The sequence below is a fragment of the Amblyraja radiata genome, chromosome 4 (genome assembly GCF_010909765.2).
Source record: "Amblyraja radiata isolate CabotCenter1 chromosome 4, sAmbRad1.1.pri, whole genome shotgun sequence".
Taxonomy (NCBI): Eukaryota; Metazoa; Chordata; class Chondrichthyes; order Rajiformes; family Rajidae; genus Amblyraja; species Amblyraja radiata.
In genome coordinates, this window is record NC_045959.1 from 57204636 (window position 1) to 57224054 (window position 19419).

Below are 19419 nucleotides of genomic sequence, written 5' to 3' on the forward strand. Positions count from 1 at the left end.
GTCCCTTTTGTACAGTTCCCCCTTACCCCAAAACAGATCCCAGTGATCTAAGAATCTAAATCCCTGCCCCGTGCACCAGTTCCTCAGCCACACTTCTTGTTTCTCAGTCTCATAATGGCTTATTTGACCATCATTGGCACAACTTTGATCCTCATGTTGATAAACAGCAGTAAAAGTTTCCAAAGGTGATGGAAAGACTGGAGGAAAGACTAGGTGCTGAGAGCTCTCTTATACCTGCATTAAGGAGGCATTTAAACACACCTGAGCAATTACAAACACCTGTGAAGCTATGTGTCCCAAACATTATGGTGCCCTGAAATGGGGGGACTATGTATAAACACAGCTGTAATTTCACATGGCGAAACCAAAATATATAACAATGGGCTTTAATAAAATCTGACAATGTGCACTTTAACCACATGTGATTTTTTCTATTACAAATCTCAAATTGTGGAGTACAGAGGCAAAGGTGTAGGTTTGGGTCTTTGTCCCAAACATTATGAAGGCCACTGTATATTCTTTCCACTAACTTGTTAGCACGCAACAAAAGCTTTCCACTGTAGCTCGGTACACGTGACAATACACTAAACTCAACTAAGACACGTTCGTAATGGAAGCATGATTGGAGCTAGTGCTCTTGTCGTTTTGGATAAAGCATCGTTTATTCATTAGTTGACATCAAGAGTCTTAAAAGGATAAGGCCATAGTTCAAAACTGGCCCTAGTTAATTATCAAAATATCAATAATTTTAAAAGCACATTCAGTTTCTTTCAAAATAATTATTACCACTTTTCAAATAAAAAAACATTGAAAAGTTATGATAAGTATTCAAAGATATCACAATGGTTAATAGTCAATATTACCTTGAAGGTGGTCACAGGTAAATGGGGTGGTCAAAAAGGCCTTTGGCACATTGGCCTTCATCAGTCAGAGTATTGAGTATAGAAGTTGGGAGGTCATGTTGCAGTTGTATAAGGCCACATTTAGAGTATTGTATTCAGTTCTGGGCACCGTTTTTATAGCAAAGATGTTGTCAAGCTGGAAAGGGCACAGAGAAGATTTACAATGATGTTGCCAGGTCTTGAGGGTCTGAGTTATAGGGAGAGGTTAAATAGTCTGGTACTCTATTCCTAGAGCGCAGGAGGATGAGGGGTGGTCCTATAGAGGTGTATACAACCATGAGAGGAATAGATTGGGTAGACACACAGGGTCTCTTGCCCAGAGTAGGGGAATCGAGGGCCAGTGGACATACAGGAGGTTTAAGATCAAGAGGAAAATATTTAATAGGAATCTGAATGGTAATTTTTTCACACAAAGGGTGGTAGGTGTATGGAACAAGCTGCCAGCGGAGGTTGTTGAGGCAGAGACAATGGCAACTTTTAAGAAACTATTAGATGGGTACATGGATAGGACAGGTACAGATATTGCCACAGAAGGTTGTGGAGGCCAAGTCAGTGGATATTTTTAAGGCAGAGATAGATAGATTCTTGATTGGTACAGGTGCCAGTGGTTATGAAGAGGGCAGGAGAATGGGATTAGGAGGGAGAGATAGATCAGCCATGATTGAATGGCAGAGTAGACTTCATGGGCCGAATGGCCTAATTCTGCTCCTAATCCTTATGACTTTATGACCTTATAACAGGTTTATGGGTATGGGCAAAATGCAGGCAAATGAGGCATGTGTAGATGGGACATGTTGCTAGGTGTGGGCAAGTTGGCCCTGTTTCCATGCTGTATGACTATGACTGTGACAACCTTTCAAGGTATGGCAATTTTCAATCTTATAATTTTTAAAAACAGTACATTTCTATATATTTCTCACAACGAACTAGAACACTTTTCAAAATGTCACAAGAATACTATGATTTAAAAAAATATATATTAAAATTCACCAGTCTGTATACTTTCAGAATACTACATTTAAAAAAAATCAATGCAACGTTAAAAAATAAATTTTACAAGTTAAAAATATTAAGTGTTTCTCGCAACTTTTGAAAATCTGACAAACTCTCAATAAACTTTTCAAAAAATCCCAAGTTTTCAAAATTAATATTTATTTGCAAAATCCTTAAAAGAGGCATCACATTTATCACAGAATCGTGAAACCTCCCAAAATAATCATCAGGATTTTTCCAAATACAACAACTTTTCAAAGTAAATATTTCAACTTTCAATATAAATAACTTTTCAAATTAAATGTAACATTTCCAAGAAATACATCCAACGCTAAACTATAAAATGTGTACTTTGAGAAGTTTTCAAAATACAATATTTTACAAATGTTACAACTGTTGGAAATACAGCATCTTTCTAAACATGCCTGTTCGGGATAAATTAGCTCTCGTCAAAATATTACAAATACATTATTATTTTCCAACCACATATTAAGATTTCAGAAGCTTGTCATTTTTGCTTTAGCTGCATTTTTTATTAAAAACATACTTCATAACAGACACCGCGACTTCAATTTCATATCACAAGTCTTTAAGAAGGCGAATTGAGACCTGCTGGAGATTTTTTGTCCCGCAGCGCTTTGTGTTTATATTTTATCAAGTGTTGCAATTTCACCAAACACCCATACACACAGCCACTTTCAAACGCTGCAACTCACACAAACAAATGTCTGAACTTCTTTTTCAAAGTATCTTCCAACTACAGTCGACCAGCCGAAGCAGCAAACGCCTCCGAGAATTATTTCTGGTGGAAAGTTGGGAGGAAGACATCCGAGAAGGGACAAGTAAATAAAACAAAATCCTTGTCGTGTGTGTGTGTTTGTTTCTCGTGCCACGACACGGAGAGGTAAGGTTGCACGGTTTACGAGGAGCGACCAGAAGGGGGAAGAGTATGGCTTTGAAAAGAAGGCTCAGTGTGTGTGTTTTTTTTGTTGAAAGTGGGAAGGGAGATGGAGAGAGAGAGAGAGAGTGTGTGTGTGTGTGAGAAGGAGAGTGGGAGAGAGAGTGTGGGCAGGAACCAAAGGCTTGCAACCAAGCTCCAGATCCGGAGTTTTTTTGGGTTCAGGAGAATCCCTAGTCCAGATCTTCTTGCCGGCTCTTCGGTATCCATGCACCAAGCGTGCATTCTAAATCTGACAATGATTTCTTCAGTGATTGCGTACAGAACGTGTCCCCGTGGGAGATGGGGCCCCCTCAGGAGCTCTCCTGATGGGCTCGGGGCCTTGTTTAAATTTTCCATTATTATGTGGAGTACCGGAGCGACAGAACAGTGGAAGATTTTGCAGGTTTGTGATGAGGAAGGACTGGGGCAGTCGCGCCTCTCTCTCTCTCTGTTCTGCACCGCTCCGATTTGACCTTTTACAAACGCCGCTCGCTAACAGCAAGGATTTTTTTTAAATTATAAAAAAAATATGTATCTGTAAATACAAAAAAAAAGACACCCTTTTCCGCCCAAAAGAAGAGTTTCAAGAATGCAGCAAAAAAGTATTATAAGCTTCCAATATTTTTTTTATTTTAAATAAGCTTGTTTTTTTTAAATAATCTTCTGCAATTCATTTATTTTTTTTAAACAAAACAATTGCGGGTGGTTTTTTTTTAAGTCTTTATTTTTTTTTGCAAGAAGATGAAAGATTTTACTTGATGTTGCCTTTTTTTTGGAGAGCATTATTTTAATTCCATGGGACTGAGAGAGACAGAGAGAGAGAGAGAGCGAGAGAGAGAGAGAGCAACATTTACAGTGGGCGGCTGAACGCTGGGGAACGTGTCAAGGGGGCTTTTAATAAGAGAGGCGAGGAGGAGAGAGAGAGAGAGGGAAAAAAAGAAAGCCCCATACCGAAGTCTGGAAGAGAGCATTTCTTTTACGCTTAGAATGTCTCGTCGCAAGCAAGCTAAGCCAAGATCATTGAGACGTAAGTAAATGTTAGCACGCACAAAGCTAAGACACACACACATCTACAGACACACTCACACATATACAGACACACTCACACATACACACACCAAATCCTAGTCAATGTGTCAAAAGTTAAATCCGGTTGGAAATAAATAAACGAGGGGGGGGGGGGGGGAGCGTTTTGTTCGCTGGTCTGCTTGAACGATCGGAACGTGTATTTAGCCAGTCCTGTGTGTTAGGGGAGGGGGGGAAGAGGGGGAAAGGGGAGAGGGTGCGGTGATAGGGAGGGGAGGGGGTCAGTGTGGTCTGGTGAGGTTGGGACGAAGCCTGGCCTGTTAGGTCCAGTCCTCTCCACACCCTCTCCCTCACCGTAGCCGCTGCTGTCGGCTGGGATATCATGTGTGTTGCCGGTGATCTCAGACAATTAAGCCATATGTCCTGGCTTAGACCTTAAGTAGTAAGATACGATGCGAAAAGACAGGGGGACTGGGTTAAGATGCAACGTTGAAAGAGAAATACTTAGTTAAGGGACAATGTTAAAGGTGAATGATTAGGTTAAGATACATCGTTAAAGAAGACGTATCGTTGAAATGGAACAACCAGGTTCAGATATATCGTTAAAGAAAAATGATTAGGTTAAGATATATAGTTAAAGAAAATGATTAGGTTGAGATATATCGTTAAAGACCTGGATTAGGTTAAGATATATTATTAAAGAGATACTAGGTTAAGATATATCGTTACAAGAGTAGCTAGGTTAAGATATGTTGATAAAATAGTGGCTTGGTTAAGATCTATCGTTACACGGGTGACTAGGTTAAGATATATTGATAAAAGAGAGTGAATAGAATAAGATACATCGTTACAAGATTGACTAGGTGAAGATATACCGACACAAGAGCGTGACTTGGTTAAGACACATTCATAAAATATAGGTTAAGATCCATTGTAAAAAGAAAACAACGAAGTTAAGATGCGACGTGAGAGGGGGACTTAGTTAAGATACAGTGTGGAAGGCGAGCGACTGGTTAAGATGTAACGTGTAAGGAATGCGACTTAGTTAAGTGACACTATGGTGCGGTGGGACTTGAGGTGCGGCGGGCGGCTGTTGTGGGACCCGGTTAAGATACATTGTGGAGCGGGTGTAAAGGAATGTAGCGGCCGCCAACTCACGTGGCGCCCATCCCGAGAAATAACACACACAGAAATAACACATAATCGTGAATAAAGAGGGGCAGGATGAGCGGCGACTATGGACTGCAGAGAGAGTAGTTGCTGGCAAGCCTTGGCTAGCCATCTGGTCGAAGGCAATGTCCCTTCCCTCAAACGTGCACTTGTGGGATTGCGCCTCTCCTTCCTTTCCAGAGACACGGGTGGTTCTTTTCCAAATCATTAGACCGGCCTTTTCTATAGTCCAATTAACCCGGAGCAAGAATCCACATTGTTTCAACGTTACTGGATTCATTCAACGTATCTCGGCAATGCTGGATACAGTCTCAGCTTGTGTATTTTTGTTCTTGTTGGATTTAAACAAACATTGGAGCAGATTAGGGCAGGTTTATTGAACTTTCCCTTAATATAGATGTGTTCACAATAAATTAAACAAAAAACAGCAGGTTAACCATGTCAGGTTGGAGATGATCATTTTCCCAACAAACTGGGTTTATATTTTAACTTGTATCGAATTATATTGACTGTCTGATGAAATGTAGGCTGGCTACCTATTTTCTCCAGAGATGCTGCCTGACCCACTGAGTTACCCCAGCATTTTGTGTCTATCTTTGATATAAACAATCATCTGCTGTTCATTTTTTAAATTAAATTATATTGGAGATAATTTTTCCCCAACAAACTGGGTTTATACTTTAATTTGTATTAAATTACATTAAATGTCCCGACTCGAAATGTCACCTACCCATTTTCTCCAGAGATGCTGCCTGGCCCGCTGAGTTACTCCAGCATTTAGTGTCTATCTTCGGAAGAAACCAGCATCTGCAGTTCATGTTTTTATTATATTTTAATTTAGCCAGCCTGTTTTAATCCTCCCAAGATCAGTGTGAATAAACTCGACCAGACACTGTGAGGAAATTAGAGTTGATTCAGATACTGTTTGCTTAGAGCTTCTAATAAGAGGGCTGCATTACCCTGTCATCTCTGCCTGCTTTCAAACGGAGATTTTGTAGCTTTGAACAATGATAAAGATATCGATGCAGATAGATCGAACAGTAAGAATTCACTGGAGATGCACCCTACTGTTACATTTTAAAATATATATAATTTAAATTCTGCCGTTTGGATTTTGAATTTTGTTGACAGACGTTGAGAGCGCAGTTTTTAATCGATCAATAGTTATGACTGATTATTGCGACAAATGTCCATTTACCCCCCAATGCTGTGTTAATTGCTGGTACAAATGTACATTTAACATTTAGTCTGTGCCTGATAATTGCAGAGGTGTGTACTCACTTTGGATACATTTGTAATGTTACCCCCCTCCCCCCCCCCCCCCCCCCCCCCCCTCTTACCAAGCTTAAGGGGGTCTGACAGTCTGATCCCATTTTGTGAATTGTATTCAAAAGGACACAAAGTGCTGGAGTAACTCAGCGGGTCAGGCAGCATCTCCGGAGAACATGGACAGGTGACGTTCCGGGTCAAGACCCTTCTGCGGACTGATTGTCGGGGGTGGGGGCAGGGTTGGGGGGGGGGGGAAAGAAAGATGGAAAAGGGCTATAATAATATTGTCGAATTATTATCTGTATTATATTGTCGAATGATGCAGAGAACTTGCATCATTGGATTCTCACGACAGTCAGAACCTTTTTACCAGAGTGGAAATATCAAATATTAGGTTTTAGATCAGAAGGACAAAGTTTAAGGAAGATATGTGGGGCAAGTTTGTTTTTTTTACACAGAGGGTTGTGAGTGCCTGGAACGCGCTGCCAGGGTGGTGGTTGAGGCAGATATAACAGTGACATTTAAGAAGCTTTTGGATAGGCGCATGGATATGGATTATGTGCAGGCAGATACGAGTTAGTCTTGGCATCAGGTTCAGCACAGATATTGTGGGCCGAAGGGCCAATTCTTGTACTGTACTGTTCTACTGTTGGCAGCGGAGATGTGTTAACTATGAAGGGAAAAATAAGACAATTTTTGAGTCCAAAGGGCCCCTGTGCAGGTACACCACACATAGCGGTGGCACGGTGGCACGGGTGGAGGGTTAAAGCAATGGTGGAGTTGCTGCCTTGAAGCACCAGATGCCCAGGTTCAATCCCGATTAGGGGTGCTGTCTGTGCTGTCTCTGTGACCACGTGGGTTTTCCATACGTGCAGTTTGTAGGTTAATTGGCTTCGGTAAAAATTGTAAATTTGTCCCTAGTGTGTAGGATACTGCTAGTGTACGAGGTGATTGCTGGTCGGCGTGGACCCGGTGGGCCGAAGGGCCTGTTTCCGCGCTGTATTTCTGAAATCTAAAGATATGGCCCAACCCGCTGAATTCCTCCAGTATTTTGTGTTTTTATTTGCAACAGATTTTAAATATGGAGATTCGGCCCATCGAATCCACATCAACCATCAATCACCCATTCACACTAGTTCTGAGTCTGAAGAAGGGTTTCGGCCCGAAACGTCGCCTATTTCCTTCGCTCCATAGATGCTGCTGCACCCGCTGAGTTCCTCCAGCAATTTTGTGTACCCACACTAGTTCTATGTTATCCCACTTTCTCATCCTCTCCCTACACACTAGGGGTCATTGGTATGTCATCCCAAATAATATTTTGACCATTCAGTGAAGGAAAGAAAATGATTGCACATAATGAGATGTACAAGATTTATTTCCTTCAATAAATTAACTTAAAATTGAGTTTTAAGTGCAGAACTAATTAAAGTACTGATTATTGGCTGAATCAGCTACAATAATTCTGTGCATATCTGAAGAATATCAAGGGATGCACAGTGGCGTGGCTGGTAGAGCTGCTGCCACATTACACCAGAGACCGGGTTCGATCCTGACCTCGGGTGCTGTCTGTGTGGAGTTTGCATGTTCTCCCTGTGACCATGCGGGTTTCCTTCCACATCCCAAAGATGTTTGTAGGTTTATTGATCCCCCCGTAAGTTGCCCCGAGTGTGTAGGGAGTGGATGAGATAGTGGGACAACATAGAACTTAGAAGCATAGAAACATAGAAAATAGGTGCAGGAGGAGGCCATTCGGCCCTTCGAGCCAGCACCGCCATTCATTGTGATCATGGTTGATTGTCCCCTATCAATAACCCGTGCCTGCCTTCTCCCCATATCCCTTGACTCCACTAGCCCCTACAGTATCTAATTCTCTCTTAAATCCATCCAGTGACTTGGCCTCCACTGCCCTCTGTGGCAGGGAATTCCACAAATTCACAACTCTCTGGGTGAAAAAGTTTTTTCTCACCTCAGTCTTAAATGACCTCCTCTTTATTCTAAAACTGTGGCCCCTGGTTCTGGACTCGCCCAACATTGGGAACATTTTTCCTGCATCTAGCTTGTCCAGTTCTTTTATAATTTTATATGTTTCTATAAGATCCCCCTCATCCTTCCAAACTCCAGTGAATACAAGCCTAGTCTTTTCAATCTTTCCTCTTATGACAGTCCCGCCATCCCAGGGATCAATCTCATGAACCTACGCTGCACTGCCTCAATCACAAGGATGTCCTTCCTCAAATTAGGAGACCAACTTGAGTGAAGGAAGGAACTGCAGATGTTGGTTTAAACCGAAGATAGACACAAAAAGCTGGAGTAACTCAGGGGGACAGGCAGCATCTCTGGAGAGAAGGAATGGGTGACGTTTCGGGTCGAGACCCTTCTTCAGACTGGTTAGGGAAACGAGAGATATAGACGGTGATGTGGAGAGATAAAGAACAATGAATGAAAGATATGCAAAAAAAGTAACCATGATAATGGAAACAGGCCATTGTAAGCTGTTTGTAGGGTGAAAATGAGAAGCTAGTGCAACTTGGGTGGGGGATAGAGTGAGAGAGGGAATTCCACGCTAAAAACAAAGCTCCTGAAGAAGGGTCTCAACCCTGAAAAGTCACCTACTTCTTTTCTCCGGAGATGCTGCCTGACTTGCTGAGTAACTCCAAGGTGTAGCTATGGGCACGCGCATGGGCCCTAACTATCCCTGCCTCTTTGTAGGGTAAATCCCTGTTCGAGACGTACCGTGGCCCTATCCCCGAACTCTACCTCCGCTACATTGACGACTGCATTGGTGCTACCTCCTGCACCCATACACAACTCACTGACTTCATCCAATTCACCACTCACTTCCATCCGACACTCAAATTTACCTGGACCATTTCGGACATCTCCCTACCGTTCCTTGATCTCGCCATCTCCATCTCAGGGGATAGACTGCTGACCGACATCTACTACAAACCCACTGACTCTCACAGCTATCTTGACCACACTTCCTCCCACCCTGCTTCCTGTAAGGACTCTATCCCCAACTCCCAATTCCTCCGTCTACGCCGCATCTGCACCCAGGATGAGGTGTTCCACACCAGGGCATCGGAGATGTCCTCATTCTTTAGGAAATGTGGGGGTTTCCCTCTTCTATTTATAGATGAGGCTCTCATCAAGGTCTCCTCTATATCCCGCAGCTCCACTCTTACTCCCCATCCCCCTACTGGTATCAAGGACAGAGTCCCCCTTGTCCTCACCTTCCACCCCATCCACACAACATATAATCCTCCGACACTTTCGTCATCACCAGCGAGATCCCACCACTGGCCACATCTTCCCAACTCCTCCCCGTTCTTCTTTCCCTATAGACTGTTCCGTCCGTAACTCCCTGGTCAATTCGTCCCCACCCAGACCACCCCCTTCCCTGGCACTTTCCCTTGCAACCGCAGGAAATGCTACACTTGTTGCTTTACCTCCTCCCTTGACTCCATCCAAGGACCCAGACAGTCTTTCCAGGTAAGGCAGAGGTTCACCTGCACCTCCTCCAACCTCATCTACTGCATCCGCTGTCATAGGTGTCACCTTCTCTACATCGGCGAGACCAAGCGTAGGCGACAGCTTTGCCCAAAACCTCCGCTCAGTCCGCACTAACCTACCTGATCTCCTGGTGGCACAACACTTCAACTCCCCCTCCCATTCTGAATCTGACCTTTCTGTCCAGGGCCTCCTCCATTGTCAGAGTGAGGCCCAGCACAAATTGGAGGAACAGCACCTCATATTTTGCTTGGGTCGTCTACACCCCAGCGGTATAATAATAATGATAATGGATGGGATTTATATAGCGCCTTTCTAATACTCAAGGCGCTTTACATCGCATTATTAATTCACTCCTCAGTCACACTCGGTGGTGGTAAGCTACTTCTGTAGCCACAGCTGCCCTGGGGCAGACTGACGGAAGCGTGGCTGCCAATCTGCGCCTACGGCCCCTCCGACCACCACCAATCACTCACACACATTCACACACAGGCAAAGGTGGGTGAAGTGTCTTGCCCAAGGACACAACGACAGTATGCACTCCAAGCGGGATTCGATCCGGCTACCTTCCGGTTGCCAGCCGAACACTTAGCCCATTGTGCCATCTGTCGTCTAAACATTGACCTCCATGAACATTGACCTCCAATTTCAGGTAGTCCTTACTTTCTCCCTCCTTCCCCTCCCCCTTCCCAGCTCCCCCACTAACCTACTGTTTCCGCCTCTTCCTTTCTTTCCCCCCCCCCCCGACATCAGTCTGAAGATGAGTCTCGGCCCGAAACGTTGCCTTTTCTCCATAGATGCTGCCTCATCCGCTGAGTTTCTTCAGCATTTTTTGTCTACTTTCGATTTTCCAGCATCTGCAGTTCCTTTTTAAACAAATCCTTGAATCTGTTCACTGACCTGGCCTCCAGCTCAATGCAGGAAGGAATTCCAAAAATCCCACACCCTTTGATAGGACATATTCCTCCTCAACCCCGTCTGAAATGGTTGACCCGTGTCTGAAACTAAACCCCCTCTTGCAAGGTAAAGGAATCTCTCCCAGTCTGAATGGGGGAATGTGAATTAGTTTAGTTTTGGCTTTTAAGTCTATCTATACTGTGTTGAAACAGGCCATTCGGCCCACCGAGTCCATGATAACCAGCGATTTCTCCGTACACTAACACTATCCTACACACTTGGGACAATTTATAGAGGCCAATTCACCTACAAACCTGTACGTTTTTGGAATGTGGGAGGAAACCGGAGCACTCAAAGAAAACCCTTGTGATCACACAGAGAACATGTAAACTCTGTACAGACAGCACGTCAGGATTGAACCCGGGTCTCTGGCGCTGTGAGGCAGCAACTCCACTGCTCCGCCACCGTGCTGCCCTATTAAATCTTTCCCCTCTCATCTTAAACCCATGTCCACTGGTTCTTGATTCCCCGACCCTGGGGAAATGGGGCTAGCTTAACATTATTAATTTTCATAGCCCTCCAAACCCTCCTAACAGGGTGATGTCTGGTGGCAGAGAATATCTATTGGTGTGTATGTGACAGGAGTGTATTTCATGCAGGAGTTGCAACATGGCAATAATACATCTAAAACTATACTCAAGGTTTAGGTGTACCAAGGTATACTTGTAAATTGCCCCTCGCGTGTAAGGAGTGGAGAAGACCCGTGGTCTACCATAGAACTAGTGTGAACGGGCGATCGATTGTTGGCGTGGACTTGGTGGGCCTATTTCCATGCTGCAACTTTCAATAAAATAAAAGTTCTGTGCCGAATATGAGGCCAAGACGATCTCTTATCTACCTGCGCATATTCCATATCCCTCCGCTCCCTGTGTTATCCAGGTGACTATCTAAAATCCTCTTAAATACTATGCATGCACTTGGGTGGCACGGTGGCGCAGCGGTAGAGTTGCTGCCTCACAGCGCCAGAGACCTGGGTTCGATCCTGACTACAGGTGCTGTGGAGTGTCTGTGTGAGTTTGTACATGGTGGGCCAAAGGGCCTGTTCCCATGCTGTAACTCTAAACTAAATTGACCTGAAAGTTTGCTCACTCTGTCACACCACACTTGGAGGGGGGGGGGGGGTGTGTGTACTGGGGGCTGCAGTGGAGAAGCAGGCTAGTCAATTGGTTCCAAGGAAGGTAAGCCCCCTGTCCCACTTAGGAAACCTGAACGGAAACCTCTGGAGATTTTGCGCCCCACCCAAGGTTTCCGTGCGGTTCCCGGAGGTTGCAGGTGGTTGCCGGAGGTTGCAGGTAGTGGAAGCAGGTAGGGAGACTGACAAAAACCTCCGGGAACCGCACGGAAACCTTGGGTGGGGCACAAAGGCTCCAGAGGTTTCCGTTCAGGTTTCCGAAGTGGGACAGGGGCATCTTTCCCATGTGTGGTGTCAGGCTCCTAGTCAAGTTTATTAATAGTGTCACGTTTAGTTTATTATCACATGTACCATGATGAAAATAGAGTCATACAGTGTGGACACAGGCCCTTTGGCCCAACTTGCCCATGCCGACCAACATGCCCCATCTACACTAGTCCCACCTGCCTGCGTTTGGCCCAAATTCCTCTAAACCATGTATTTTTCCAAATGTTTCTGAAACGTTACGATAGTCCCTGCAAAGCTGTTTTGTTGCGTTCTATCTGGTCAGTGAAAAGACTATACATGACTATTCAAGCCGTCCACCATGTACAAGATACAGGATAAAGGGTACAATGTTTAGGGCAAGATAAAGTCCAGTGATGTCCACTATCATTGATGGGAGATGAGGACCTCTCTCTACATGGTGATAGGATGGGAAGAAACTGTCCCTGAATCGGGAGGTATACGTTTACACACTTCTGTACCTAGTTGAAGTTCACTTTATTGTCACGTGTACTGAGGTACAGTGCAGAGCATTTGTAGCCTGCTAACCAGTCAACGGGAAGAATGTACATGATTGTAATTAAGTGTTCCACAGTGTACAGATGCACGATAAAGGGAATACCACTTGCCTGTTGGGAGAGGGGAGACTGGTCCTTGATTATTTTGTGTGAATCGCAGAATACAATTTGTTTTATTGTACTTGTTAGCCTTGAGTGGTGAATGTAGAAAGGAGTTGTGCCCGAGGGATTGGTGATGGGTCCTATGGTTGAGTGGGGAGCTCTGAGCAATGACTGGGCAAGATCACACACTGCAGGGTGCCAGTGAGTCAACATGGAACGGTACAGTGCAGCACAGGAACAGGCCCTTCGGCCCGCAATGTCCATGCTGGGCACACAGAGACTCCTCAGACAATCACACCCCTCCCTGCCACCTCCCAAGACGCTGCCGGCTAGACACTGCCCAGACATCTCTTTCACGACCCCCATCAATACGCACCAATACTCACGACTGTCACGTTCTGAGCATGTGTGAACATGCCTGTACACGTATCCCCTAGTAACATGTAGAACACGGAACAGCACAGGAACAGGCCCTTCAGCCCACAATGTCTGTGTTGAACATGATGCCAAGTTAAACTAATCTCCTCTGCCTGCACAAATCCCTCCATTCCCTGCATATCCGTCTGCCTATCTAAAAGCCTCCTAAACGCCACCATCGTACCTGCCTCCACCACCACCCCTGGCGATGTGTTCCAGGCACCCACCATCCTCTGTGTCAAACAAAGACTTGCCCCGCACACCCCCCCTGTTAAACTTTGCCCCATTTACCTTCAAACTATGCACACTAATCTTTGACTTTTCAATCCTGGGTCAAAGATGCTATGCAGTCACCTCATCTATTCCCCTCATCATGTTATAAACCACTGTAAGATCACCTCTCATCCTCCTGCGCTCCAAGGAATAAAGTCCCAGCCTTTATTGAAAAAGAACTGCAGATGCTGGTTTATACCGAAGATAAACACAGAGTGCTGGAGTAACTCAATGTGTCAGGCAGCATCTCTGGAGTAAATGGGGAATAAGTCCTCGCCCTGCCCAACCTCTCCTTGGAGCTCAGGCCCCTCGAGTCCTGGCAACATCCTCGTAAATATTCAAACAAGATATCCTTGTCTTTACTGGTCAGGGAAAGGACTGGAAGAGTTGTTGGAGTTTAATGGCATCTTTCCTTCAGCAGGGTGAACAAAACTGAACATTATTTTCTACACAAAACATTGAAAAGACTGAATAGTCTTTTACCCAGAGTAGGGGTCATGGGTTTAAGGTGAGGGGGAAAGATTTAATCGAAACCTGAGAGGCAAAATTTCACACAGAGGGTGGTGGATATATGGAACGAGCTGCCAGAGGAGGTAGTTCAGGCAGGTATTATAATAACATTGGGCGGCAAAGATTTAGAGGGATTTGGGCCAAATGGGACTAGCTAAGATGGGGTATCTTGGTCGAATTGGGCAGAAGGGCCTTTTTCCATTCTGCATGATTCTATGAGTAGGAAAGAACTGAAGATGCTGATTTATTCCCTGAAGAAGGGTTCCGACCCGAAACATCACCTATTCCTTTTCTCCGGAGACGCTGCCTGATCCGCTGAGTTACTCCAGCATTTTGTGTCTATCTTCTACACGATTCTATGACTGGTAGTTGGGACTAGCTTAGATGGGGCATCTTGGTGGGCATAGACGTGTTGGGCCAAAGGGCCTGTCTCTGTGCAGTAGGACTCAAACGCTCCCGACTGGTGCCTCACCAACGCTTTGTACACCAAGTCATGGGCTGATGCGCTTTCTCCTGCTTGATTAAACCACTGAGCTTGAAGTTTAAAAAAAAAAAATATTGCCACAAACTGGAGTGTTTTAGCAAAAGATTTCCATTCTGATAGCGAGCTTTCATTCCCGCTCTCTTTGATATGCGCGATTCCAGCCCGGTGCCAGAAACCACATCCTAACCATTCGCTGGCTAGGGGACCTTTCCCTACCGCATCTATGAATGCTGCTCTGTAGTGAGGTTGTAGGAAACGGCAATAAGGCTCCGGCTCTCTCATACTCCAACATTCCCCCTTCTCCTCTTCCCAACGCCACACTCCCTCCACAAGGCCAGGGTCCTCGTTTCCCTGCTGGCACCCAGTAGCTACTAGATCTTCCTTTCCCCAATCCTTGACCCCTTACCTTCACCCCCCCCTGTCAGGAAGAGGGGTTGAACTGGATAACTCATCAGCCACTAGTCACGGTTGGTCTGCCATACCACCTGGTGCTGGGTTTAATAAATAAGAGTTTTACCACAGTGGACAGATGGTGAAAGGCTAGGCTAAATAGCGTTGTGACCTCCAAACCAATCTCGCTACGCCGGTCTCCAACATTATGCGGCCGTGTATTAATGTTGTTTTTTTGTATTTCCTTGTGTGTGTGATTTTGGCTGTGTCCTAAAGCCATAACTCACCACGGAAAGAAAAATGATGAGTTGTGTTGCTGAGTGATTATCCGGCTTCGCGTAACCGCACGCTGTGAAGGAGCCCAGAGTGATGAGACTTAACTCTCCAGAGCTGAGCGTCGCTGATTGGCGCTCTACACCTGTTCTTTCCCAAGTGAAAAATGCCTTTAAATCACAGTCAACGCACCTGCAAATGCCTTTATTTTTAAAAAAAACGTCCCTCCCACACTTTCTGTCCTCGTTTTACTTTTAGAGGTAAAAGTGCGGAAACAGGCCCTTCGGCCCGCCGAGCCCACACTGACCAACAAGCACCCCGCACACTAATCCAACACACACAAGGGACACTTTCCAATTTTACCAAGACAATTAACCTACCAACCTGTACGTCTTTGGAGTGTGAGAGGAAAGCGGAGAAAAGGCTTGCGGGCACAGGAAGAACGTGCAAACTCCGTCCAGACAGCACCTGCAGTCGGGATTGAACCCGGGTACTTGGCGCTGCGCCACCGTGCCACCCTCGTTAGAGTTTTGGTCACCCTGTTACAGGAAAGACGTCGTCAAGCTGGAAAGGTGCAGAGAATATTTATGACGGTATTGCCAGGACCCGAGGGGCCTGAGCTACAGGGAGCGGTTGGGCAGGCTAGGGCTTTTTCTCCATTTACTCCAGAGATGCTGCCTAACTTACAAACCCACATGTCTTTGGAATGTGGGAGGAAACCCACGCGGTCACGGGTAGAACGTGCAAACTCCACAAACACACTCAGCACCCATAGTCAGGATTGAACGCAAGTCTCAGGCTCCGTGAAGCAGCAAATCCACTGTGCCGCCCCCAATATATCCTACAAATAAATATTAAAACCTTACGGTGGTCACCAGCCTGTAGCCAGTGTGAGGAATAACTTCAGTGACCTACCCCTCCCCTCCATTCCCCAGTCTCCTCCTTCTTACATTATGCTAAATACATTATGATTTTCTTTTAAAGAAAGAAAAATCCTTTTATAGAGTGGCGCAGTGGTAAGGTTGCTGCCTCACAGCGCCAGACTCCTGGGATCGAACCTGTCTGTCTGTATGGAGTTTGTACGTTCTCCCCGTGACCTGCGCGGGTTTTCTCCGGGACCTCCGGTTTCCTCCCACTCTCCAAAGGCGCACTGGTTTGTCGGCTATTTGGCTTCAGTAAAATTGTAAATTGTCCCTAGTGCGAGTGTGCGGGGATCGCTGGTCGGCACGGACCCGGTGGGCCGAAGGGCCTGTTTCTGCGCTGTATCTCTAAACTAAACTAAAATGGAGATTCAGCATTGTTAGTATTAACCTTCTCTACGTCTGTCTCTTTCTCTTCCACAGTAGAAGACAATGATACTGAAGACTTGCAGCCTACTGTGGGACAGACGGGCGTTCAAAGTGGTAATGTCATCAGCTCTAATTCACAGCCATTCATCATTGAAATAGATTTGGCAAGATTGTACGGTTTTACCCACGGTTGTGGTGGTGTGATGGGAAGCGTATCTTTGTTTCCTGAGACAACCAGTGTCATTGCCTTGGCGGGCAGACTGGTGACTTGGAATCAGGGGAGAAATGGGACCCGGTCCAGCGATTGTCCACCTCTAACTGCGAGCTGCTTTCCACGCGTCGGTCTATCGGTGGAGATAGCAGCAGCAGCAGCAAGTAATTGTGGAGGGAGGGAGCGAGAGCTGTTTTTCTTCTCGTTAGTGTGGTCTTCCTGAAACGCTTCTTTTTGAGAGAGGGAAGTGATTATGAGCTTCCTGGTGCATCCTCTCCATCTGCTGGCTTGTGTGTGTGTGTCTACGTGTGTCAGTACCTGAGACTGAGAGAAGTGTAATATCTCACCTATGCCAGCAAAACCTGTCACCGTGTTAAACTGTTGCTAAAATTAACTTGTTACCGATGCTGCAAGTTTGCAGCGAGCTGTGGAACTGTTGGCAGTAGTTTCGGGTCAGGGGAAATGTTGGATTTGAGGGGAAGGGGATGTGGGGTGGGGGAGGAAAGTTGTCTTTAAGGTGTTGGACACAAACTACCCTGGGGGGGGGGGGGGGGAGTGCGTGGTTGTGAGGGAAGGCGGTTGGGACAGAGATGTGGAGATTTTGTGTCGGGATGTTTAGTTTATAGATACAGCGTGGAAACGAGCCCTTTGGCCCACCGAGTCCACTCTGATCAGTAATCCCCGTACACTAGCACTATCCAGTTTTAGTTCATTGTTACAGTGGAAAGACAAAGTGACAAAGACACATGGATATGCGGGGAATGGAAGGATATGGATCATGTGCAGGCAGATGAGATTAGTTTAATTCTGCAACATGCTCAGCATGGACATCGTGGGCCGAAGGGCCTGTCCCCGTGCTATACTGTTGAGTTCATGTTCATAGGTTCTAGGAGCGTAATGAAGCCATTTGGCTCATCAAGTCGACTCCGCCATTCATTCATTCGTGGCTGATCTATCTTTTCCTCCCATCCCCATTCTCCTGCCTCTCCCCATAACCCCTGACACCTGTACTAATCAAGAATCTATCAATCTCTGCCTTAAAAATATCTATTGACTTGGCCTCCACAGCTGTGTGTGTTGCAATGGAATCTACAGATTCACCAGCCTCTTACTAAAGACATTCCTCCTCGTCTCCTTTCTAAAGGTACGTCCTTTTATCCTGAGGCTGTGGCCTCAGGTTCTGGACTCTCCCACTAATGGAAACATCCTCTCCACATTCACTCTATCCAGGCCTTTCACTATTTGATATGTTTTCAATGAAGTGCCCCCTCATCCTTCTAAAAAACAGCGAGTACAGGCCCAGTGCCGTCAAACGCTCATCATATGTTAACCCAATCATTCCTGGGGTCGTTCTCGTAAACTGGACCCACTCCATTCTTCCTCAGTCCAAAACTGCTCACAATACTCCAAATTCAGCCTGGTCAGCTCCTTCAATAAAGCCTCTGCATTCCATCCCTGATTTTGTATTCTAGCCCCTGAGTGCTGATGGCCTGCCATGTTGGCAGTGAGCAGCTTTGAACTCTCGCTTGCTTTCCATGGCTAGGAATGGATATTTCAAACCGACCTTGATTATAAAGATGTTGTACACTCTCCTGGGCCACACCGATGAGCCCCGCGTCCTGTCCCTGGCAATGTGGCCACACGGCCGACAGCCTGCCAAGTCGAGAAAAGAGGAAAAACAGGAAAAGCAAATCACATTTCGGGACGGGAAAGGGTGAAAACACTGTGCTGCAGGCTTCCTGTTGTGAAGTTTAGGATGTCATGTGTACCGAGGTACAGTGAAAAGCTTCAGTCTGAAGAAAGGGCCCCGACCTGAAACATCACCTATCTCTTTTCTCCAGAGATGCTGCCTCATCCGCTGAGTTACTCCAGCACTTTGTGTCTATTATAGTGAGACGGATTAGGTTTATTAATTTCACGTGGACTGAGGGTTAGGGCAGAGCTTTGTTTTGCACGCTATCCTATCAAATCAGATTATACTACATTCAATCTGCTAAATATAGAGACATAAATACAATCAAGCCAGACTCGCATACAATAGACAGAGCAAAGGGGAAGATAAAGAGTACAGAATATAGTTCTCAGCATTGTAGCGCATCAGTTCCGGACACATAGGAAGCACAGAGTCTCTTGCCCAGAATAGGGGAATCGAGAACCAGAGGATAGGGTTTGTGAGGGGGGAGAGATATAATAGGAATCTGAGGGGTAACTATTTCACACAGAGGGTGGTGGGTGTATGGAACGAGTTGATGGAGGAAGTAGTTGAGGCAGAGACTATTGCAATGTTTAAGACACAATTAGACAGGCACATGGATAGGACAGGTTTAGAGGGATATGGGCCAAATGCAGGCAGGCGGAACTAGTGTAGCTGGGACATGTTGGTCGGCGTGGGCAAGTTGGGCCAATGGGCCTGTGTCTATGCTGTATGACTCTATGACAAAGTCCAATGTAGCATATCTGGAGAACATGGATAGGTGCCGATTCTTCAGTCTGAAGAAGGGTCCCGACCCGAAAAATTACCTTTCTATTTTCTGACCCTACTCCAGCACTTAGTGTCTATTAAAGTGAGGGTTTAGGTTTACTATTGTCACGTATTGTCACCAAGGTACAGTAAAAAGGTTAATTCCTGGGTTGGCGGGACTGTCATATGCTGAGAGAATGGAGCGGCTGGGCTTTTATACTCTAGTGTATTGGTGATCGCTGGTAGGTGTTGACTCGGTGGGCCAAAGGGCCTGTTTCCGCACTGTATCTCTAAAATCTCAAGACTAATAAGAATCACAAAGTCATGT

General features: G+C 45.6%; 1 protein-coding gene across 3 annotated transcripts in view; it reads left to right on the top strand.

Moving 5' to 3' along the window:
- The first annotated feature begins 2830 nt into the window (after nucleotides 1-2830).
- Nucleotides 2831-19419, top strand: part of znf521 (zinc finger protein 521) — a 306599-nt gene continuing 290010 nt past the window's right edge. For 2 of the 3 annotated variants that reach the window (XM_033019505.1, XM_033019507.1), the window contains exons 1-2: nucleotides 2831-3862; nucleotides 16474-16533. In XM_033019505.1, coding sequence (XP_032875396.1) covers nucleotides 3823-3862; nucleotides 16474-16533 — 100 coding nt within the window. In that variant the 5' untranslated portion in view covers nucleotides 2831-3822. The remainder of the gene's footprint in view (nucleotides 3863-16473; nucleotides 16534-19419) is intronic. The other variant, XM_033019508.1, reaches the window with a different exon arrangement.